General features: G+C 43.7%; 1 protein-coding gene across 6 annotated transcripts in view; it reads left to right on the forward strand.

Annotated features, from left to right (window-relative positions):
- LOC131343200 (uncharacterized) overlaps positions 1-25,954 on the forward strand; it is a 122,834-nt gene that overhangs the window by 85,234 nt on the left and 11,646 nt on the right. For all 6 annotated transcript variants that reach the window (XM_058374687.1, XM_058374688.1, XM_058374689.1 and 3 more), the window contains 5 exons: positions 407-507; positions 736-900; positions 3,791-3,919; positions 11,323-11,457; positions 25,484-25,654. In XM_058374687.1, the coding sequence (XP_058230670.1) occupies positions 407-507; positions 736-900; positions 3,791-3,919; positions 11,323-11,457; positions 25,484-25,654 (701 nt within the window). The remainder of the gene's footprint in view (positions 1-406; positions 508-735; positions 901-3,790; positions 3,920-11,322; positions 11,458-25,483; positions 25,655-25,954) is intronic.

The raw sequence follows: 25,954 nt of genomic DNA on the forward strand, positions 1-25,954 counted from the left end.
CTCAGAATGAAATACCACCTCATCAGTATTTATCATTAACACCTGATCTTCAAAGACATCCAGGATTTATTACATTTTATTTTAGTTCTTTTAGTATCAGTATCTTTCCTGTACAAATTGATGTGTTTTCACTTCGGTTCACTGTTTCCTAAATGACCCAAAACTAAGTCTACACAGACTCATTAATACGACTCTGAACATGGCTGGAAGATCAAACGTGTGTTAGAAAAGAAAGGTGTTCTAGTGACTGTATGAGAGAAGAGTGGAAGCTGAGTGTTTTTATTTCCATTCTTTCCACATTAAAGTCCACTGGAACTGTGCAGCAATCACATTAACAGTGTCTCCCTGTGACATCAGAGCAACAGACACGCCTTTTAACTGTGTGTGTGTGTGTGTGTGTGTGTAGATAAGCTTTTTCCTGCATGGGGGATTGTACTGATAGTGATACTGCTCTGCGGAGCTGCAGTGGGAATATACCTACTGTGGAGACACAGAAAGAGACAACAGGTAAGATTAACTGTGTCAAGCGTGTGTGTGTCTGTGTGTGTCTTTGTGTGTGTGTGTGTGTGTCTGTGCGTGTGTGTGTGTAAGAGTGAGAGTGTGTGTGATGGGAGTGTGGGTGGAGACAGATTTCCGTACAACACCAGATAGGGGCGGAGCCTGTGAGTTTAATTAGGATGAAATGTAATCAGGTTTACTGAGTTAATTTGATTTGAGAGTGTGTGTGTGTACCAGTTGAACAGGCGACTGCAGCTAGTGGATGAGGATGTACAGCGGGCTGTAGGAGGGACAGAGGAGAACATCAGAGGAGCGGAGGAGGCACTCAAACAGCTGGAGGAGCAGTACTCTGAATATTCAGCCAAGGTCAAATTATTCTGCAGTGAAAAGAGGAAACAGCTGGTAAGTCTCTGTCTCTCTCTCTCTCTCGCTCTCTCGCTCTCTCTCTCTCTCTCTCTCACACACACACACACACTCTCACACACACACACACACACACAGTAAGACAGTAAGATTGTGATGATGTTTCTAACAGTGTGTTATCTTGTTAGAGATTTTCCTTTTTACACTTTATTCTGTTCATCAAATTCATCTGTAGTTTTATTTAAACATCTGTGAACTGTGGAAGTCCTGTTTCATTCAGTTCACTGCTGAGTTTGGGAAGAGAAGAAACATGGAGTTAGAAACAACTGATAAACATTTATACATATAGAAAACTGTAATGGAGCTCTGTCCTGGAGAATAAGGAGGGAATCACTAGGAGACAGACAGAGAGACAGACAGAGGGACAGACAGACAGAGAGAGAGACAGACAGAGAGACAGACAGACAGAGAGAGAGACAGACAGAGGGACAGACAGACAGACAGAGAGAGAGAGACAGACAGACAGACAGACAGACAGAGGGACAGACAGAGAGACAGAGAGAGACAGACAGACAGACAGACAGACAGCTACTCCTGTCATATTATTAGGAACATTTACAGTGGATATAAAAGTCTACACCTCTGTTAAAGTGCCAGGTTTCTGTGATGTAAAAAATGAGACCAAGATAAATCACTTCAGAACTTTTTCCACCATTAATGTGACCTTTGACCTGTACAACTAACCTGAAATACAAACTGAAACCTTTTAGGGGGTGGAGTAAAAATAAAAAAGTAAAATAAAGTTATTGTAGAACTGGGGGTGTGTCTGTGTTCAGAATTAAGATATCACATTCACACTCATGTTAAATAGGAGTCAGTACCCACCTGACATCATGTAAAGAACCTCTGATTGACCCCAAATAAAGGTCAGCTCTTCTAGTAGGCTTTTCAGGACATTTTCTTAGTCACATCTTACAGCAAAAGCCGCGGTCCTCAGAGAACTTCCAAAACATCAGAGAGATCTTACTGTTAAAAGGAATCAGTCAGGAGAAGGGTACAGAAGAATATACAAGGCATTAGATATTCCATGGAACACAGTGAAGACATCATCATCAAGTGGAGGAAATATGGAGCAGCAGTGACATCACCAAGAACTGGACTTCCCTCTAAATCTGATGGAAGGACGAGAAGAGAACTGGTCAGTGAGGCTGCAGAGAGGCCTACAGCAACATTAAAGGAGCTGCTGGAATTTCTGGAGAGTTCTGTCTGTGTAGAACATGTGACAACAATCTCCTGTACTCTTCATATGTCTGGGTTATGGGGCAGGGTGGAAAGATGAAGCCTTTTCTTAGATCACCAGAAGATCACCATCCTCACAGTGAAGCATGGAGGTGGGAGCATCACGCTTTGGGGATGTTTTTCTGCAGCTGTTTTTCTTCAGCTGGAACTGGAGTCTTAGTCAAGGTACGACCCAAAGCCTACATCCAAACCAACAGAAGAATGGCTTCACCAGAAGAAGATTAAAGTTCTGGAATGGACCAGCCAGAGTCCACACCTGAATCTGATCTGAATCTGATCTGAAGAGGGCTCTGTACAGGGGACACCCTCACTATCTGACAGATTCAGAACGTTTCTGCAGTGGAGAGTGGACAAATCTGACCAAGTCCAGATGCTCCATGCTGATAGACTCCTACCCAAAAAGACTGAGTAAATCAAATCAAAAGGAGCTTCAACAAACTATTAGTTTAAGTGTGTATATATTTATCTATCCACATTATTTTAGTTTTTCATTTTAACTCCACCCCCTAAAAGGTTTCAGTTTGTATTTCAGGTTAGTTGTACAGGTCAAAGGTCACATTAAAGGTAGAAAAGTTCAGAGGTGATTTATCTTGGTCTCATTTTTTACATCACAGAAACCTGGCACTTTAACGGAGGTGTAGACTTTTATATCCACTGTATTTACACACATTACTGCTCTAAACTAAACCACCTGAATAAACTATTATTGTAGGAACTTTAACAGAAGGTTCAGTATTGAAGATGATATTTCACAGTAAATCATTTTAAATTCAGCAGCAGGTTCATGTGGAGTGGAGGAAACTGATCTAACACAATCATCCTTTATCCAAACTACTGCAGCTTCTGATTATAGATTTAACTTTCTATAACTCTTCCATGTCCGGTCTTGGTGCTGTGTGTGTCTGTGTGTGTCTGTGTGAGTGTGTGTGTGTGTGTGTGTGTGTGTGTGAGTGAGAGAGAGAGAGTATGTGTGCGTGTGTGTGCGTGTGTGTGCGTGCGTGCATGCGTGTGTGCGTGTGCGTGTGTGTGTGCGTGTGTGTGCGTGTGCGTGTGTGTGCGAGTGTGTGTGTGTGTGCGAGTGTGTGTGCGAGTGTTTGTGTGTGTGCGAGTGTGTGTGCGAGTGTGTGTGTGTGTGCGAGTGTGTGTGCGAGTGTGTGTGCGAGTGTGTGTGTGTGTGCGCGAGTGTGTGTGCGAGTGTGTGCGCGTGTGCGCGTGTGCGTGCGCGAGTGTGTGCGTGTGAGTGTGTGTGTGTGAGTGTGTGTGTGTGAGTGTGCGTGTGTGCGTGTGAGTGTGTGCGTGTGAGTGTGTGCGCGTGTGTGCGTGTGTGCGATTTGTGGGTGGAGTCAGATTTCAGTACAAAGAAAAGGGCAGGGCCTGTGAGTTTAATTAGGATGAAATGTAATCAGGTTTATTGAGTTAATTTGATTTGATCAGTTTTGTAGAGATTCTGTGAAGCTTTAGGTGAGATACTCAGAAGTGGGAGCTACTGGTAGATCACGAGGAACCTGTTGGAGATCCCTGGTCTAGAAAAATGTTCAGGAATATATAATGACCAAGTCACTAAAGACTGTGTGTGTGTGTGTGTCTGTGTGTCTGTGTGTGTGTGTGTGTGTGTGTGTGTGTGTAACAGTTTAAGAGGCGACTACAGCTAGTGGATCAGCTTGTACAGCGGGCTGAAGGAGGGACAGAGAAGAACATCAGAGAGGCGGAGGAGAAACTCAGTCATCTGCAGGAACAGTACACTGAATATGCAAACAAGGTCAAATTATTCTGCAGTGAAAAGAGGAAACTACGGAAGCCCAGAGAGGCCGTGTGATATTATTATTTTTGCTTTTGTTTTCTCGTGATCTCGACTTAATTTTCTCGATCTCGAGATAACAAAAGTTTTTTTCTCGTGATCTCGACATAATCAGAATCTAATGACAGATTTTTTCTTTGGAAAATTAGGCGCAGTTTCAGCTGACTGTTTCACATAAACACTTTGGCGTCTTCACCTCCACCATGAATGTCCTCCATCACTGACAGACACAGAGCGATTTCAGACCGCGGGGAAGTTCGTCTGATATTCCGACATCAGACAGACACTCGGAAGCACTAGTTTAGGGACCGTCAATAAATTTCTGTACGACTGAAATGTGACACTTGTTACTTAACTGACTACGTTCCCCAGTTATTCTAATTTCTTCTTAAATGCGGCATTGCAAACAGCATTTTTAAATAGCATTATTTATAAATAAAAATTGAATTAATTGATAGTATTAATTTTCATTTGAATTAATTTGCTATTATTAATTTATTTTTTAATAAAAAAAATTTCTATTTCTTCAATAGCTTCTAGGTCATGTGTGTCACAACACACACGGAGACAGAGCAGATCCAACACGGCTTTTAATAACCAAGGCAGGGGAAAGAAGGCAATATGACGAACGGAAATATCCAACTAGAAATATTAGAACAGTAACTCGGTACTTTCTCGTGAACAGTCTCAATACTAGCCGCTGTGCTCTGCAGGTGAGGGCTTTAAGTAGGTGCCGTGTGATTGGGCCCCCCCCCCCCAAGGGCGTCCGAGAGTGACGACGGGGGCGGCTGCGGCCTCTGGGAGCGGGTCGGTCTGGGTGGTGCTGATGGAAGTCGGCGAGCAGTGCCGGATGTGCGAGGATGTCATCCCAGTCCACCCACGATCTTTCCTCAGGACCATACCCCTCCCAGTCGACCAGATATTGTAGACGGCCGCCGCGTTGTCTGGAGTTCATTATCTCTCGGACCTGGTAGACCGTGTTGTCTGCGACGATCTGGGGCGGCGACGAGATCTCGGATTCTGTAGGAGGAGGGAGAACAGGGTTAGTGTATGGTTTCATAAGAGACACATGGAATGTGGGTGAGATTCGGTAGTGTGCAGGTAGGATGAGTTCGTAGGACACATCATTTATGCGCCTACGGATGTTGAAGGGACCGATATAGTGGGGGTTGAGCTTTCTACAGGGCAGTTTGAGGCGGATGTCCCGGGTGGAAAGCCATACTCAGTCACCTGGATGGTAGCACGGTGCTTCTTGGTGCAGGTGGACATGCGCCGATTCCCAAACCCTCTCACTCTCTCGGAACCAGTGGTCGACCGAAGGTATTTCAGCAGGTTTGCCAGACCACGGGAACAGAGGCGGCTGATAGCCGAGTATGCACTGAAAAGGGGTGAGCCCGGTGGTTTCTTGGCGGAGTGAGTTTTGTGCATACTCGGCCCAGGGCCGGTATTGGCTCCAGTCATGCTGGAATCTTCGGGAATGCCTAAGTGTCTGAACACTTGGTGGAAGAGGGCTTTAGCTGTTTCCAGGGCAGTGGGTAGGCCCTTGAGGGGTATGAGTTTACAAGCTTTAGAAAATTGGTCTACCACGACGAGGATGGTGGTGAAGCCTTCCGACGCGGGCAGGTCGGTGATGAAGTCCACTCCCAGATGGGACCATGGTCGGTGGGGAATAGGGAGTGGCATGAGTTTCCCTTCCGGTAAGCAGCGGGGTGTGGAAATCACGGCACAAACGGAACAACCTTTCACAAACTGGTTTACATCCTTACTCATTTTTGGCCACCAATACCTGTTCTGGAGGAGTGAGAGGGTACGTTGTCTGCCTGGATGGCCAGAGCCTAGAGACGAGTGTACAGAGTCCAGGAGGTTAAGACGGAGGGGCGCTGGAACGTAGATTTTGCCTACTGGGCTCCCCGGCGGAGCAGGTTCATTCGCGGAGGCGGCACGGATTTCCTCGTCGACGGCCCAGAGGATGGGGCAGACGAACAGATCTGGAGGTAGTACCGGTTACCATGCATTGAGGGTCTGGTGAATACATTCTGGATAGGGCGTCGGCTTTTGCGTTTTTAAAACCGGGACGGTAGGAGACTGTGAATCGGAACCGCGTGAAGAACAGCGCCCAGTGTGCTTGTCGTGGGTTTAAGCGTTTGGCTTCTTTGAAGTATTGTAGATTTTTGTGATCAGTGATGACTTCAAAGGGGTGGACAGCCCCCTCCAGCCAGTGCCGCCATTCCTCCAGTGCCAACTTCATTGCTAACAGCTCACGGTTTCCAATGTCATAGTTACGCTCCGCCGGGGTTAGTTTCCTTGAATAGAAGGAGCATGGGTGGAGTGCCAGGGTCACCTCCTCGTTGAGATAGCACCGCTCCTACTCCTAGTGCAGAGGCATCTACCACGACTACAAAGGGCTGGCTAGGATCAGGATGCCGTAATGTAGGAGTGGAACAAAATGCGGCTTTTAGCTGTTGGAAGGCTTCGACCGCTAATTTTGACCAGGTGAGTGTCTTGGGCTGTCCACCTAATAATGAAGTGAGGGGAGCAGTGATTTGGCTGTAGTTGTGGATGAAGCGGCGGTAGAAATTCGCAAACCCCAGAAACCGTTGCAGCTCCTTGACTGTCTCTGATTGCGGCCAGTTCATTACTGCATCTACTTTAGCCTGGTCCCCTGCTGGTACCCGCAGCAGAGATGATGTAACCCAGAAACTGCACGACGGTTTGGTGGAACTCGCACTTTTCAAGTTTGAGGAAAAGGTGGTGACGGCGGAGGCGGTCGAGTACCTGACGGACATGGTGGATGTGCTTTGAACGGTTGGAAGAGTAGATTAAGATGTCATCAATGTATACGATGACGAACCGGTGGAGCATATCACGGAAGATTTCGTTCATGATGTTTTGAAATACCGCTGGGGCATTTGTGAGCCCATATGGCGTGACCCGGTAGTGCCCAGAAGGTGTGATGAACCCCGTCTTCCACTCATCTCCCTGACGAATGCGGATGAGGTTATATACGCTTCTCAGGTCCAGCTTGGTGAAGATGCGAGCTCCACGTAGCTCCTCGAGAGCAGCTGGTACTAGCGGCAAGGGGTAGGCGAATTTCACCGTTTGGGCATTAAGATTCCGGTAATCGATACACGGTCGAAGCCCGCCATCCTTTTTTGCCACGAAGAAGAAGCTGGATGCCGCCGGGGAGGTCGAAGGGTGTATGAACCCCTGGAGGAGTGCCTCTTTGATATATTCTTCCATGGCCTTGTGCTCCGGGACAGACAGGGGATAGACATGCCCTTTGGGCATCTTAGCGTTGGGCAGAAGGTCCACAGCACAATCCGAGGATCGATGTGGTGGGAGCTTTGTAGCGGCGACTTTGCTAAACACCTCCATGTAATCCTGATACTCTCCTGGGAGGTCCACCTCACGGCCAGTAGGGGGGCTCTCGATGTTCGTCGACCCCAGGAGAACAGATCTAGGTGGAGGGCGCGGGAGTGCGCGTAAGCAGGAGCTGAGGCAATGATCGCTCCACTGTTCAATGCACCCTGTGCTCCACTGAATCATGGGTTGATGTTGTGCCAGCCATGGGCGTCCTAGAACAACGTCCACCTTGGCCTCCTCCAACACCAACAGCGAGAGCACCTCCTCATGCATGCAGCCGATGCGCAGCGTCAATTCGGCGTCCGCCACTGCACCAGTCCTCGACCCAGCGGTTTTCCTTGGATAGTTGTGATGCGATAGCGCGTTGGGTTCCTTTGTTGTGGGATACAGCATGCAGAGAGGATGCGAGTGGAGATAAAGTTCCCTGACGCACCCGAGTCAAAGAGCACGCTGACAGAATAAGAGTGAGAGTCAAACATTAATGTGGCATCATGATACCGAGGATTAGAGAGTACTGAGCTGAGGTGGATAGTACTCACCGCTGGGTGGACCGGACGGACGGGACAGGTAGAAATAGAATGACCAGATTCTCCGCAGTAGAGGCAGAGCCCATGCTGAAAGTTGTGGGCCAGAAAGTTTGTTACGGACGTGAACACTGGGCTTTCCGATGTCCACAAGGCCTCTGCCCAGCGTCGGGCCTCACCGGACAATAGCGACAGGATAAAGGCTATTTTAATGCGGTCATCGGGGAACAACTGAGGGGCCAGTTCAAAATAGAGCTGGCATTGCATAATGAAACCGGCACATTCGGCCACGCAGCCCGAGAATAATACTGGTTTGGCTACTGGACAGGTTGGTGGTGTCGCCACGGACAGTACCGTTTGCTGTAGTGAGGCCACCAGAGCAGTGATAGGGTCCGGTAGGGAAGACGGTTCGGCTGTCGGCTGTTGCGGAACCGGGGCAGCAGACGGGTCTGTTTGCTGCTGAGCTGCTGTAGGGGGTGTGCCGACATGCTGACCTTCCATCTTCCTGGTAAGATCTCGTAGATCGCTGTTTGTAGGGCTAGTATTCTGTCACAACACACACGGAGACAGAGAGCAGATCCAACACGGCTTTTAATAACCAAGGCAGGGGAAAAAAGGCAATATGACGAACGGAAATATCCAACTAGAAATACTAGAGCAGTAACTCGGTACTTTCTCGTGAACAGTCTCAATACTAGCGGCTGTGCTCTGCAGGTGAGGGCTTTAAGTAGGCGCTGTGTGATTGGGTGCAGGTGGCGCGATTAAAAGTCCGGTGATTGGGAGCGCGGGGGTGCGGCTGAGGTGTATGTGCCTGTGACAATGTGACCCTGTGACCCAAATCTAGTACCAAATGATATACTTGGACACCTCCACAAGGTACACCTCTTTGTATCCCACATAATCTCTTCTTTTATTTTTATTTTTTATTAAAAAAAAACACTATTTCTTTAATAGCTTCTACGTCATGTGACCCTGTGACCCAAAACTAGTAGTAAAATAATCTACTTGGACACCTCCACAGGGTACACCTCTTCTTATCCCAAAAAATGTCTTCATTGATTTTTATTCATTTGTTTATTTTCTTCATTTGTTTAACTCCTTTCTTATGTAAATAAACAAGTTATTTTTTTTCACGATTACACACTGTTTTTTATTGTTATTACACAATAGTCTTCTTAAGCACACAAGCAGCATTTCCATATGTTTTTTCTGGCTGTTTGAAGCTGCAAAGTGTCACACTGGACCTGTTGAGATAATTTGATAAAATGCCACATGCCATATGTATATTTTAAGAAGAAATTAGAATAACTGGGGAACGTAGTCAGTTAAGTAACAAGTGCCACATTTCAGTCGTACAGAAATTTATTGACGGTCCCTAAACTAGTGCTTCCGAGTGTCTGTCTGATGTCGGAATATCAGACGAACTTCCCCGCGGTCTGAAATCGCTCTGTCTGTCAGTGATGGAGGACTTTCATGGTGGAGGTGAAGACGCCAAAGTGTTTATGTGAAACAGTCAGCTGAAACTGCGCCTAATTTTCCAAAGAAAAAATCCGTCATTAGATTCTGATTATGTCGAGATCACGAGAAAAAAACTTATCTCGAGATCGAGAAAATTAAGTCGAGATCACGAGAAAACAAAAGCAAAAATATAACATGGCCTCTCTGGGCTTCTGTAGGAAACAGCTGGTATGTGTACTATTTATTCTCTCTCTCTCTCACACACACACGCACACTCACACACCCACACACACAAACACACACACACTAAATAACACACACTCTCTCTCTCTCTCTCTCTCTCTCTCTCACACACTCTCTCTCTCCCTCTCTCTTACACACACACACACACTCACACACACACAGAGTTACACAGCTGGATTGTGATGTTTCTAACAGTGTGTTATCTTGTTAGAGATTTTCCTCTTTACACTTTATTCTATTCATCAAATTCATCTGTAGTTTTATTTAAACATCTGTGATCTGTGGAAGAGAGACAGACAGAGAGACAGATATAAATAAATCAGAATCATAGATGCTTGTGTGTGAGAGTCTCTGTTAGAGCTGGGTGATACACTATATTGCCAAAAGTATTCGCTCACCCATCCAAATAATCAGAATCAGGTGTTCCAATTGCTTCCATGGCCACAGGTGTATAAAATCAAGCACCTAGGCAGACTGTTTTTACAAACATTTGTGAAAGAATGGGTCGCTCTCAGGAGCTCAGTGAATTCCAGCGTGGAACTGTGATAGGATGCCACCTGTGCAACAAATCCAGTCGTGAAATTTCCTCGCTCCTAAATATTCCACAGTCAACTGTCAGCTGTATTATAAGAACGTGGAAGTGTTTGGGAACGACAGCAACTCAGCCACGAAGTGGTAGGCCACGTAAACTGACGGAGCGGGGTCAGCGGATGCTGAGGCGCATAGTGCGAAGAGATCGCCAACTTTCTGCAGAGTCAATCGCTACAGACCTCCAAACTTCATGTGGCCTTCAGATTAGCTCAAGAACAGTGCGCAGAGAGCTTCATGGAATGGGTTTCCATGGCCGAGCAGCTGCATCCAAGCCATACATCACCAAGTGCAATGCAAAGCGTCGGATGCAGTGGTGTAAAGCACGCCGCCACTGGACTCTAGAGCAGTGGAGACACGTTCTCTGGAGGGACGAATCGCGCTTCTCCATCTGGCAATCTGATGGACGAGTCTGGGTTTGGCGGTTGCCAGGAGAACGGTACTTGTCTGACTGCATTGTGCCAAGTGTAAAGTTTGGTGGAGGGGGGATTATGGTGTGGGGTTGTTTTTCAGGAGCTGGGCTTGGCCCCTTAGTTCCAGTGAAAGGAACTCTGAATGTTTCAGCATACCAAGACATTTTGGACAATTCCAACTCCCAACTGTGGGAACAGTTTGGAGCTGGCCCCTTCCTCTTCCAACATGACTGTGCACCAGTGACCAAAGCAAGGTCCATAAAGACATGGATGACAGAGTCTGTGGATGAACTTGACTGGCCTGCACAGAGTCCTGACCTCAACCCGATAGAACACCTTTGGGATGAATTAGAGCGGAGACTGAGAGCCAGGCCTTCTCGTCCAACATCAGTGTGTGACCTCACAAATGCGCTTCTGGAAGAATGGTCAAAAATTCCCATAAACACACTCCTAAACCTTGTGGACAGCCTTCCCAGAAGAGTTGAAGCTGTTATAGCTGCAAAGGGTTTTCATGTTATTTTAGAAAAACAATAATCATTACAACATAAAAACCTTTATCTGGGATTAATAAAGTGCAAACTTTCACCAGTCTTCTAAAGTTCTAAGTATTCTAATAAAATAAAGTAATATAACAAAATATGAGGTGAGATACTCAGAAGTGGGAGCTACTGGTAGATCACGAGGAACCTGTTGGAGATCCCTGGTCTAGAAAAATGTTCAGTAAATATATAATGACCTAGTCACTAAAAACAGTGTGTGTGTGTGTGTGTAACAGTTGGAGAGGCGAGAGCTAGTGGATCAGCTTGTACAGCGGGCTGAAGGAGGGACAGAGGAGATGATCAGAGAAGCGGAGGCAGGTAAACAACTGGAGAAGGTCAAATTATTCTGCAGTGAAAAGAGGAAACAGCTGGTATGTGTACTATTTATTCTCTCTCTCTCTCTCTCTCTCTCTCTCTCTCTCACTCACACACACACACACACACACATATATACACACTGGTTTTTAAGTCTTAGAAGGACTTTGCCTGCCAAACCAGTTGTATCATGGTTTATAGGGACCCATCTTTCCCTTTGTGCTACAGTGATGCTGAAAACATCAAAAAATCTATTAAAAATTGAGCAAGACAAATTTCACTTCAGATTTCTTTTACACAAAATTAAACTCTTAATATTGAGACCTGACATTATGGGTGCATATGAGGACCTGATGGGAAACTCCCACCTACTTCAAAAAGCGTATTTATAAGGTCAAACCTGTTTTATGTGGACATCAGTTTAACAATACACAAATAAAGTCTTTACACTGTATTAGAAGGACAGGCATGTTTTACTGGAACTCCATTAAATACAAACACATACATGTATGCATTGTCTTACCAAGATATTTGTGATTTAACAGAACAAAGTCCTTGTAAACAACTTTAAGCAAAGTTTGTGAGCAATTACAACTGATTAAACAGTTCTCAATTGGCTCTTTTAAATATGTAGCATCCCCTGGATATCAAAACATTGTCCTCAGTCACACAGGGCTTTCCTTTTTAAAGTTATTCCCCTGTTTCGAACAAAATCCCGTATAGTTTGTACTGTGCGGCCTGCCAGCACAGGATCCTCCGCAGTCTTACACTGCACACACACTGCCATTGTGGCCAGTTTTCTGTGGTTATATGAGATATAAAATATTTCATTACAGCCACCTCCTCACGTTTAGACCATGGTGTTCGTGTCCTCTGTCTAGAGTTTCCAGTCTCTGCTGCAACATTGCCCTGGAACACTGCTATACAAACAAAATAAACATTGATCTCAGAAAATAAAGATGATTGTGTGGTATGTATGGTCTGAACACTGCACTGTCTAGCTATTGGGTTGAAATCTCCAAAAAGCTCAGTCTTCCACTAACCTACACATAAACGTAGGTATACACAAGAATAATGCACATTCAAATAGATTATGATGGTTAAAACTGTGATATTTGTGGCGAGCTAACTGCACGAAAGACTCAAGACTCTGTGCATCAAAGCTCTATGGGACATGGGCAGAGCACCTAAACAACTAAAAAAGCAATTAAACATCAAAAACATGCACTCCACACAACCATAGAAAGTAAACAAGGAAAAGTTGTATGATGACAAATAGCTTTGTTTAAGATTAATAATAGGTAAATAATACTGAAATATGTTACTAAAATAACAGCTTCATCCATTTTTATTGATTATAAAAGTCAATTCTACAGGTAGAACCTAGGAAATGCAATGAGAACCTCCAGCCTTGTCCTCTTTTGGTGCCTGATCCTTCCGCATCCCTAGACATAAAGATTCCCCATTATTCAGCATACACAAATAGTGTGGACCTATGACAAAAAACAATGAAGCATATAACAACAATGTTTGAAAAACCTACCGATCTGCACTGGTGTACTCGTGCCTCCAAAGCCTCCAAATTCTCACCTTCATCCCCATTCTCAGATTCACTTCCAGCACTGCCATCAGTGTTGATTTCATCTTAAAAGCAGAAGTAAAATTGAACAGTACAGCATGTTTCATTTGTATTTGTATTGTAGGTCCCTGATTTGGCCTAATTGTAGCCTAATTCTACACAGGACACATTATGTACCAAATTAAATCTCTTCACCATTTCACAATAAAGATGCATACCTTCAATTTCAATGTCATCAAGTGATTTGCCTTGAATATCAGGAAGACGACCTTTTTCCATAGCCAGGAGAAGTTTAGATATTTTAGCTAGCTGAAATGTTGCATCTGGGAGCCTGTAGTATTCACGGTGTATATGAATGTCGTGTCCCAAGAAGTCTGCAACTTGATCCAATTCATTGTTCTTTAGGTTAAGAATTTGTGAGAGAGTGGCCACATGTTTACACAAATGGGTTGATTTAAGATGTTCTGGATTTTGAGCTCCACACTGAGATGCATAGAGTCTCAGGCAGTCCTGGCCCCTGTAATGACTTTGGCAGTTGGGTCTGGCAAACAAGTAGAAGTCGGCATCCAGTACCCCACATTCCTTTCTTTTACTGACCAAAAGTGTCAGTGCATCCACCCTGTGTGGTGTAAGAAGGACAACAACTTTTCACCCTCGCTTACACCTGATCTCAAGCCTGCTGAAGTGGCTGTAAAGTTTCTGTTCAAATTTGGAAAGGCCCATTGCAACATCTTCATGAAGAAGAGTGTCATCTCTTTCTTGGAACCTTTTTACCTGTATTTTTGAGACTTCACCAGCACGTCTATGGTTAAAAAGTATTATTTTTGCAAGTGTGGTTTTAGCAAGCTCAGCATAAAATTGAGGCAATGGAGCCTGCTTCAGCTTTTCAGATGACACATCTGCAATTGTCTCCAGGTGTTTGTGAAGAAGCTGAACATCATGAGTAAATGGTAGTGTTAATGGCTTGTTGAATTTTTGGTTCATTCAGCGTGCTTAAAGCATTGTGGGAGATGAAGTCTGACCACTTGCTGCTATACAGTTTTTTGAATGTCTCAGTTGATTTGATTAGCTCTTCATCCTCTGCCATTAAAGCTGTACAATGGATAATTTCGCACACCTTTTGTAATTTGTGCCCCAATTTTAAGGCTAGGGTTGGTGTTTGGTAGCAGTTCATTTCTTCATCAAAGCCAGACACGGTTTTGACAGTTTGAACAACACTTGAAAAGTTGGCAGGTTTTACAGCTTCCTCGAGGCTATGGATGGAACACTTATTGCGCAGAGTTAATAAAAATCTTCCAATTTCACGAAGCTTCTGTCGAATATATTCATACTTAGTAGGGTCATTTCCATGTTTATTGAAGAAAGACTGTGCTAGTTGAAGAATGCAAAAGTCATTGCATACTACAGAGGCAACCTCATCTTGCTTCATCACACTTAAGAGCTTCCAAACCCCTGGAGATATCTGGTGTGGGAATGTAGACTCTGCCATGGCTGCCAAACCCAAAACCCTGGCCCTACCATGGTGTTCATGTAGCTCTCCTGGCTTTAAAGAACATCTTTTTACACGTCGCCATAAGTCTTTACGGACAAACATCCCTTTGCAGTACATACAATGCACAAAGTCTTTGAAATCACAAGTTCTGGCTGGTTTTCTTCTTACTTTGAGCATCCCAGTTCGTTTCTTTTCAACATCAGTATTATGCTGATAATTGCCTTTGTTTCTAAGTTTCTCCAGCAATACTTTACGTTCTTTTGAGTTCTTTGGGAAGGACAGTGCTTTTGCAACTTCAACTTCTGTCATGTGTGTTTTCAGATGTCGAGAAATTTTTGACTGGGGTTTCCCACAAATATAACGGTATTTTTTTTAGTTTCAGAACAGGAAATTGTAGACACCTGAATAGACTCATCTGGTCCAGTCACTTTATTCTTGCCCTCTGCCATCAGAGACTCCTCAAAAGCTCCACTAGCTTCTCCTCTTGCATCTAAGAGTTGCTGGTCCTTAGGTTTTCCAGTGACTGCTGTTGGCAGAGTTAAACAGACAAGTAAGAAGGGGCAAGATTGTGAATAGCTTTAAAAGTGAGAAGAAGAATCTTAAAGTCTATGCGAAGCTTGAAACCAGAAGCCAGTGAAGCTGCTGCAGAACCGGAGTGATGTAGTGAAATGAAGGAGTTTTAGTGATGATACGAGCTGCTGAGTTTTGAACCAGTTGAAGTTTAAGAAGAAGAGATTTATGAGAGAGACCAAAAAGAAGGGAGTTACAATAGTCAATACGTGAGGTAACAAGATTGTGAACAAGAATAGCAGGAGCATTCTGTGTGAGGGAAGGACGAAGACGGTTGATATTACGTAGATGGAAATACACAGACCGGGTAATGTTATTAATATGTGATTGAAATGAGAGTGTACTGTCCAGGAGGACACCCAAACTCTTAACCTGAGTAGAAGCGGAAACAATAGAATTGTCAATAGAGAGGGAGAAGCTATTTATTTCAGATAAAGTTGATTAAGTACCGATTAAAAGAATTTCAGGTTTCTCACTATTTAATTTGAGGAAGTTGGAAGGGAACCAGGATTTGAGTTCATTAAAGCAGTCCAGAAGAGAGGAAAGAGGGAGGGTAGCATTAGGTTCGCTAGAGTGATAGAGTTGGGTGTCATCCGCATAAAATAGGCAACAGTAGTTTAAACAAAATAGCTACAACAGTAGTATATAAAATTAATGTATCAGATCCTTGAAACTACTCATATTACACTATGTCCAGTTTCATTTTTGACATGTTTCGATCTCTCCTCCAACAGCTCTTTGGAATGTTTAGATCAGGTATAGTTTACCATCACACTTGACTTACTTTCTGATATCCAGACAGTTTAGCTAGGATGCAAAACCTAAAGACAGAAAACTATACCCAAGTTATTCCAAACATCTGACAGCGCAAACCCAGCTATAGTGCTTTCCTAACCAGGTTAGTGCCATAGACAGCCCATGACTATCTTTCATTTTGGGAATAATTAATGTCAATTCATTAGAAAATGTAAGTACATCAAAAACAACCAAGTCACATTTATCTTAAAATAACCAAAACAACTTTTCAATGAAAGCATTTCCCCCCCAAAAAAATCTAGACATCTTACAGTTTCTGTAACAGTGGTAGGATGAGGGTGCAAACACACTGCACCAAGCAAAATACTGACTCAGGTCAGTAATTCTACATATGCTGAATATAAATTTAAGATAATTGTGCCTAATAAATAATTGGCCTTTATATTATAGCTTACTAAAGTGACCACGTTTCTGTCAGACACTACACACACAGCTGCTGATGTACATTAACTAACATTTCCACAAGGTCCCCTTAATATCCAGTGTACTACTAAACCATGTGTGCCATACACAACCTGATAAGCAAAAACTCCACATAAATCACTACAGTCCTCATATAGCATGTGTTTGTCAATGACAATGACACATACTAGACGTTCCATTGGTAGAGGCAGCCTACAATATAGTTCCTAACTGTTCTAATTACACACAGTGTTCCCACAAAACAGGTCTCAGTCCTACACAGCATCACATACACAGGCTAACTAAATCCATAATATAGCATCTAAAACTGCATACACTTCTATCTCTGATTACAAGTAGTGTTTTCAGTGCAAGGTGCAGCTCACAGACACACTTCACAATTACTGTCCATTATTCCCAGTGACTCTAAAGAAACAGAGTCTTGTGATGAATACCCTAACTGAAACAATAAGAACCTGACTGCAACATTTGGGGCATAATTAATTATATCATGATTTCGGAAAATTACCATTTCTGGATCTTCAGTTGGAACCTCAGGTATTTGGACTTTAACAGCGCCAACCTCAAATGCACAGCGCCAAACTTTTGCCAGCACATCAGCTGCCCCACCAGGGGTGAAAGGACACTGGACCACTGCTACACTACAGTTAAAGACGGCTACAAGGCACAATCTCGCCCACTGTCTGACCACGCCACCATCTTCCTCATGACAAAATATAAACAAAGGCTCAAGCAGGAAGTTCCAGCTCAGAGGGAGGTCTCACACTGGATGGACCAATCGGTGGCCGCTCTACAGGACGCTCTGGATGACGCAGACTGGGACATGTTCCGGCACAGCTCTGATGACATCAATGTGTTTATGGAAGATAAGCTGAATAATCAGAAGCTGTGGGTGGATAAGACCATCTGCGACACTCTGAGATCTCTCACCACTGCCTACAACATGGGACTTGCGTGGGGTGACATGACCTCTTTCAAGGCTGCGTCATACAATGTGCAGAAAGTGGTGAAGGAGGCGAAGCAGCGCTACGGGAGAAAACTAGAGTCACAACTCCAACAGAGTGACTCTAGGAGCCTGTGGCAGGGATTAAGGACAATAACGGACTATAAAGCACCAACATCCGGTATGACGAATGCGGAAGTGACTCTGGCAGACGAGCTGAACACCTTCTACGCTCACTTCGAGGCTGCAGCTAACGATGCTAAAGCTAATGCTACAGCTAATGCTAATGGCTGTAGACAGGAAGAGAATGCCAATACCAATGCGTTCATCATCTCTGAGCATGACGTGAGGAGAGCCTTCAGGAGAGTGAACACCAGGAAAGCAGCAGGACCAGATGGAATCTCAGGTTGAGTCCTCAGAGCCTATGCTGACCAGCTAGCACCCGTGTTCACGGATGTATTCAAACTCTCCTTAACCCAGTCGGCAATCCCCACATGCTTCAAAGAATCCATCATTGTTCCTGTCCCGAAGAGACCCCATCCTGCTTCCCTCAATGACTATTGCCCTGTAGCTCTGACCTCAGTAGTGATGAAGTGCTTTGAACGGCTGGTCAGAGACTTCATCATTACTTCACTACCAGACACACTGGATCCATTACAGTTCGCCTACCGCCCGAACCGCTCAACCGATGATGCCATTTCACACCTCCTTCACACATCACCACAGGCAGTAAGGATGGGCAGACATGTCTCAGCCTCACTCACCCTCAGCACTGGAGCCCCCCAGGGTTGTGTTCTGAGCCCCCTGCTGTACTCTTTGTACACGTATGACTGCATGGCCACTACCAACTCCACCAATATTATCAAGTTTGCTGACAACACCGTTGTGGTCGGATTGATCTCGGACAACAATGAGACGGCCTACCTGGAGGAGATTAAGACTCCAGAGGACTGGTGCCAGAGGAACAACCTCCACCTTAACATCAGCAAGACTAAGGAGCTGATAGTGGACTTCAGCAGAAAGCAGGAGAGGAACTACCAGACTCCTGTGATCAACAACAGCCCATTGGAGAGTGGACAGCTTCAGATACCTCGGTGTTCACATCATGCAGGATCTGTCATGGTCCTGTCACATCAACACCGTGGTGAAGAAGGCCTGACAGCGTCTCTTCCACCTCAGATGCTTGAGAAACTTTAGACTGCCTGCTAAAGTGCTAAGGAACTTTTATTCCTGCACCATAGAGAGCATCCTGATGGGAAACATCACCACCTGGTTTGGGAACAGCACCATGCAGGACAGACGAGCTCTTCAGAGGGTGGTGCAATCAGCTGAGTGCATCATCCGTGCCGAGCTCCCTGACCTACACTCGATCTACAACAAGCGGTGCTGGACCAAGGCCAGGAAGATTGTGAAGGACCTCAGCCACCCCAACAATGGACTTTTCTCTCTGTTGAGGTCTGGGAAGCACTTCCGCTCCCTGAAGGCCAACACTGAAAGATTGAGGAGAAGCTTCTTCCCACAGGCTATACGGTCTCTCAATCAGAACCTCGCATAGGACTCATCTGATTAGACCTACTATGCTCCTACATATGTGTTGGAACTCCAACCAATCACACTGGACATTGCACATTACAGGACTGTGGCACACAATAAACACACAATGTATATCTGCAGATTTTAAGACACACAATATAACACATAAACATACAGGTTGCACAGTCTGCTCCTGTTTACACTCAAAGAGAACTTTTGCACATCTGCACTTTAAAGATGGACAGTACCACTGCTCTCATCACCTCATTCCACTTCATACTGCTGCTGTCTGCATCTTGGACACTATTGCACACTACACACATCACTTTATATATTTTTGCAATAATTTTGTACTGCTACTGTCTGTACCTTGGACACTATTACACTACACTCTTTCTATCTTATATATTTTATATACATATTCTATATACATTGTGACGGCGACGCACACACTGCCACACGCACTGCCACACGCACTGCCGCACGCATGCAGAAGACAGTCACTCCTCGCCCCCTCCCTCTCCCTGGAAAACACAAGCTGCAGTGATGCAGCACCCTGGATAGCGGCGCCCGCATAGACCGGAAGCGGATAAGCACCATGGTTAGCGCCGCTAACTTAGAGTGCAGGGTGGAGCAAGAGAAAGCGCTCCAAAACGCTCCGGGCCAATCAGAAGCGCCGCTAAACTCTTCACCCTCCAGCAGAGCAACAGAGAGGCCGGCCCCGCCGGCCACAGACGGTAAAGGAGGCCCCCCTTCTGGACTAACAGGGATGCTGTGCTTTGTTTACAGGCAGCCTAAAGCAGTCAGACTAAAGCAAGGCCTTCGTGGAACCTCCAAAGCTCAGCCCCTCCTGGATCTGCAGCAGCTGTCTCCAGCCACTTTCAGCCTTCGTCAGGACCCTGCTGCTGCCTCCAGCCCTTCTCGGCCTAGGCCCCCTTCTATGCCCCTTCAGGGAAGAATCGCCTTAGTTGGTTATTTTTGCTGTTTTTCTTTCCTCCCTTTTTGCTCTCCAGCTATCCTGAGCTCCCTTTGTTTCCTACTTTTTGGTTGAGTAATTAAAAGCTGGTGTTAACGTGCTATATTTTTTTTGCCTACTGTGAACGTGTTTTTATATTTTGTATTTTAGTATAATTTGTATTCTTATTTTTTATATTTTGTATTTTTGTATTTTATTTTTATATTTTATCCTGTCTTTGTTCTGTCCTTATTCCTTTTCCTAGGGTCATAACAGTCGTGTAAGCATTTCACTGTATATCATACTGTGTACGATTATGTGACTAATAAAATTTGAATTTGATTTTTGATTTGATTTGACACTTAATCCACTAGTTCATATTTATGAATGTCACTAAATTAGAAAACATGTCAAACCAATTCACATTAATTTAACCTCCTACAACCTGGCATCCTCATCTGAGCTCACATTTTTGGTTGTGTGAATCATAATACTTAATTCTTTGTAACTGGAACCTGTTGTACGCAAAAATAAGTGGCTTCATGTTCAAAGATAATATCTGGTTATTATATTTATTGGTTCCTCCTAACCCCAAATAGGTAGAAGAATTCTAAAATGCAAGCTCGGGTCTTAGGAGGTTAAAGGAAAAAAAGCACAAGTACACTTTTACACTAAAACAGTTCTCCCAAAATAGATTGATATTTTAGAAAACTATAAAATGAATAAATATACTAGTCATAATTAGACAAAAATTATTTGGATAATTAGTAGTGGCATCACTGAAGATCACAGTGACAGTGATATTTAGCTTGCCATTTCTTGTTCTGTAAAAACTCTTGCCAACATCTAGACATCAGCCAGTTTCTGTAATAGTAGCAGACATCTCCACAAATTTCACCCAGCAAAACATTCAGTTTATCCTCACTAGAGCACCAGTGATCTAACTCCTTCACTACTACTTCTAATGATGCTCTATAGTGTTCAGGGCAGGGCTCTGGGAAGTGTTATTAAGTGCACTGTATATGGTATACTGCTTATACCCATATAATGGACACCCAGCAGTGACAATGATGCCTGTTAAAACAGTGGTAAAGCTGATTAACTCCTAGCTGCACACCAAACACACTATAATGTCTGTGTGACTGCTGTACTGACAATAAACCAACACCCAAGTCATATCTGCTGTGTGGTGCACCTATAATGGTACCTTAAACTTGAAGTATGAGGGTGCACACTGAACCAAGCAAAATACTGACTCAGGTCAGTAACTCTACATATGCTAAATACAAATTTAAAATAATTGTGCCTAATAAATAATTGGTCTTTATATTATAGCTTACTAAAGTGAAGTCCCTCGAGACCATGTTTCTGTCAGACACTACACACACAGCTGCTGATGTACATTAACTAAAATTTCCACAAGGTCCCCTTAATATCCAGTGTACTACTAAACCATGTGTGCCATACACAACCTGATAAGCACAAACTCCACATAAATCACTACAGTCCTCATATAGCATGTGTTTGTCAATGACAATGACACATACTAGATGTTCCATTGGTAGAGGCAGCCTACAATATAGTTCCTAACTGTTCTCATTACGTACAGTGTTCCCACAAAACAGGTCTCAGTCTTACACAGCATCACATACACAGGCTAACTAAATCCATAATATAGCATCTAAAACTGCATACACTTCTATCTCTGATTACAAGTAGTGTTTTCAGTGCAAGGTGCAGCTCACAGACACACTTCACAATTACTGTCCATTATTCCCAGTGACTCTAAAGAAACAGAGTCTTGTGATGAACACCCTTAAGCCTCGTTCACACTACAGGATTTTAAGCCCGATTTAAGCCCGATTTGCAAATGAACAAGCTGGCCGACAGATCGGTCAGTGATCGTGGGAAAATCAGCGGGTGATCAGCGCTCGGCAATGTTTATGTGTGAACTACTCAACGACGCATCAAAGAGGCTCACTGACGCGTCACTGACACCTCACAGACAAAATCCAGATATCTGGCATGTTAAATATCTGGGATGGTTGGCCAACTCGACATCATGTGGTGTCAATTGTAGCTATGACCTCCAGCCAATGAGAGAGCCAACAGAGTTGAGAGTTGTTGTCAGATGGTGTGGTGTGTGACGCCCTCTTGTGGATCATTTACGAAGCGTCGCGTAGTGTGAACACCACAAGGACAAAAAGACATACAGTGAAGTCATGTAGTCTGAACACCAAAGCGATCTGCCCACAGTTAAAGTCTTGTAGTGTGAACTAGCCTTAACTGAAACAATGAGAAACTGACTGCAACATTTGGGACATAATTAATTAGAACATGATTTCGGAAAATTACCTTTTCTGGATCTTCAGTTGGAACCTCAGTCTCTGACTTGTCTGCTATCATTGTAGGGGATGTTGTATCCTCAGCGACGGTCCCAGCTTCATTCTAAAACAGAAATCACAGGAGATTAGATATAACCAAATTATCTGCTTAGGCTTCAAATAAGAGATAATTATAATTTGTCACTTAACTTATTCATAAAAAAAATATTCTAAAAAGTATATGTTAAATCAACAGGTTCTTATTAATCATGTTTTGCTGTAAATTACCTGTTCTTTTTGTTTGATAGCTTCCAGGGTGACTGCTGTTGTGGGTGAAAGGGGGTCTGCCTCAGAAACCGCCTACAAAATTGGTTAATAAACAAGATGGCACGCATAGATGTCAGTAGACCCGATGATAAACTTTGATTGACGTTCACCCTCCTCACCTCACTTGATGTAGTAGCACTCATTTCTTGTGGTTGCAGTTGGTGTTTTTCAGCTGCAGTCTGTAAAAATGTATCATAACAACATATATAAAACCTTGGGAATATAAACAAAGGAAAGTAGCATGTAATGATATATGTGATATCTGCATGTTTAAGCATGGCCTCAGTAACAGTGAAGAGTCATCTTCAGTACCTTGCTTCTCCAAGGCCACTCAGAATCCCCATAGTTGTATGTGATCTCTTCTCCAGGGTTGATGCTCCTAGTTGCAAATAAACACAGATGAGGCTTTCCCTTTACAGCGATTGTTTTCATTTTGCTTTTTGGGTTGATATGGTCATCATTGACAAGTCTCCCAAGGGAACCATCTTCTCTAGCAGCATCAACACTGAAGAATGAAATAAATTATAGGATTGCAGCCAATCATTCTATTGAAAAGTGAACACATTAGCATGACATTATATAAGGAACGCTGCAATATTATACATAATTATATTACACATACCATAAGAGTTTTCCATTGAAACGGAATTCAAACATGAATACTTTCAGAGCATCATGATATAATTTTTGTCTCCGATCACATTCCAGTTTGTTTGAGTTGTCCTCTGTATAAAATCTCCCTTATTAAACTGGACACAGCTGAATACTCCACGGCCTGAATGAGAAAGAACAGGTCTGTAAGGCCAGTGTTTTCCAATCCTACCCCTAACACTAGTTTGGTGTTTTCATTCTCAATATTCTTGTTGACCCTATCTGTTAATGAAAAAAACAAACAAAGAATGACTTTAAATCCTTGTTAAAGTTTACTTGAATAATTTTATCTGAAGGTTGGAGCTTTAACACGTTTAGTCTGTATATAAGCCGTGGTTCAGTAAAGCACCTTTTCTCTAACCCACTGACTGATCTATCAGCACACTGAGGGAAAGATGGGCTTTAAACTCTGAGAGATTTAAACATGCTTCACTTACTCTCATTTACATTTCTCCACTCTTATTTTGAACGAGATTTCACGAAATGAACTTTACTGGAGCAACAGATTTACTAATTGGATTATCGAGTTAATAATTTAGCGAATTAAATGCCATGATGCTGTAATCGGGGAGACTAGAACAGTTCCAGGAGTGATATATTTACAGAGTGAAGGTAGTACAGCTGCATGTAGAGACTGTATGGGTATCTCCATCACAGTCACGGTCACTCATCACTCACTCTGGTTTAAATCTCCGCTTCACATGCTACTGTGTGCATGCACTCATGCGCTAACAGGAAGTGACGTTCTAGTGACTGACACTAACAGTAGGCCAGAACTGGAAACTGTAGCTAAAACCAGTGAATAGAATCGGCTCAGAAATAAATAAAATAACAATTAAAAACAACAAAACAATCCCCATGCTAACTGATGTATGAACTGGCTGTTCAGCCAGCGCAGGCACGCTAAATCACTTAATCTACAAACCATATACTCACACGGTGTTCAGGATGACATCATTTACAGATCAGCGATACTACACACTAGCATTGACTATCATTAGCAAGTGCAACCATGCTAACTTATCGATGTTTCCCATACATTTTAATTAAACCAAACGCATTATGATGATGATCCAGTACATCTTAATTAAACCAAAATGTATTTACACCTCACCTTATTCATTAAAACACATTTGCATAGTTGCATAGGGTTGCTAACAAATTGAATTTAATCCCAATTAGACAGAATTTCCATAAAATATTTCTCAGAATATGAATAAAACAAACTTAACTTTTGCAACATCAATATTGCAATATATGTCATAAAGTTAATCTAATTTTATTTACAAAGCTTATTCTCATACCTGGTTTTAGAGATTGTCTGTGTGCTAAGTATTATGGGATGTTCACTGTGATGACGCATGGCAAAAAGAGAAACTCCACCCATGAGAAGGATGACGTAGCATAAATGACACAGATCTCAGCCAATCAGAGCACTAATTTGGCAATTCAGTGGTAGCCAATCAGAAGTCTCAAAATTTAACGCCGGTGTTAAGCGTATGCAATACCGACACCAGTCTACAGGGGTCCGGGTTAACACTGTGTTAAGCCACTCTCAAGGCTTTGTGGTGTAATGGGACTTCAAGAGAAAATTTGACTGGGAGTTCCTCTGATATAGATAAATGCAGCTACATATCAGGAATTATGAGGACACCGGTTCTGTCCTCATAATCCCAGATGTCCCCATAATGTCGGTATGTAAACAGGTCAAAAGTCCCGGTAAACCATAAAAACCAACACACACACTCTCACACACACAAACACACACACACACACTCTCTCACACACACACTACATAACACACACTACATAACACACACACACTCTCACTCACTCTTTCACACACACACACACACACTACATAACACACACACACACACTCTCACTTACTCTTTCACACACACACACACTCGCATACTCTCTCTCTCTCTCTCTCTCACACACACACACACTCTCACTCACACACACACACACACTCACAAACACACACACTCACACACACTACATAACACTCTCAAACACACTCTCTCTCACACACACACAAACACACACACTCTCTCTCTCACACACACACTACATAACACACTACATAACACACACACACTCTCACTCACTCTTTCACACACACACACACTACATAACACACACACACTCTCACTTACTCTTTCACACACACACGCACACACTCTCTCTCTCTCTCTCTCTCTCTCTCTCTCTCTCTCTCTCTCTCTCTCTCTTTCTCTCTAAAGTAATATAACAAAATATGAGGTGAGATACTCAGAAGTGGGAGCTACTGGTAGATCACGAGGAACCTGTTGGAGATCTCTGGTCTAGAAAAATGTTCAGGAATATATAATGACCAAGTCACTAAAGACTGTGTGTGTGTGTGTGTCTGTGTGTCTGTGTGTGTGTGTGTGTGTGTGTGTGTGTGTCTGTGTGTCTGTGTGTGTGTGTGTGTGTGTGTAACAGTTTAAGAGGCGACTGCAGCAAGTGGATCAGCTTGTACAGCGGGCTGAAGGAGGGACAGAGAAGAACATCAGAGAAGCGGAGGAGAAACTCAGTCATCTGCAGGAGCATTACAACAACACTGGATATTCAAACAAGGTCGAATTATTCTGCAGGGAAAAGAAGAAACAGCTGGTATGTCTCTCTCTCTCTCTCTCTCTCACACACACACACACAGACACTCTCACTCAAAAACACACACACACATACACACTCTCTCTCTCACTCTCTCTCTCTCACACACACACACACACACACACACGCTCTCTCTCTCTCTCTCTCTCTCTCTCTCTCTCCCTCTCTCTCACACACACTCACTCACAAACACATGCTCTCTCTCTCTCTCTCTCTCTCTCTCTCTCTCTCTTTGCGCATGCGCGGATGTGAATGAGCGAGTTGAGCGTCGTGAGCGAGTTTGCGAGCGTTTTCAAAACT

This window comes from Hemibagrus wyckioides, linkage group LG22 (genome assembly GCF_019097595.1).
Source record: "Hemibagrus wyckioides isolate EC202008001 linkage group LG22, SWU_Hwy_1.0, whole genome shotgun sequence".
NCBI lineage: Eukaryota > Metazoa > Chordata > Actinopteri > Siluriformes > Bagridae > Hemibagrus > Hemibagrus wyckioides.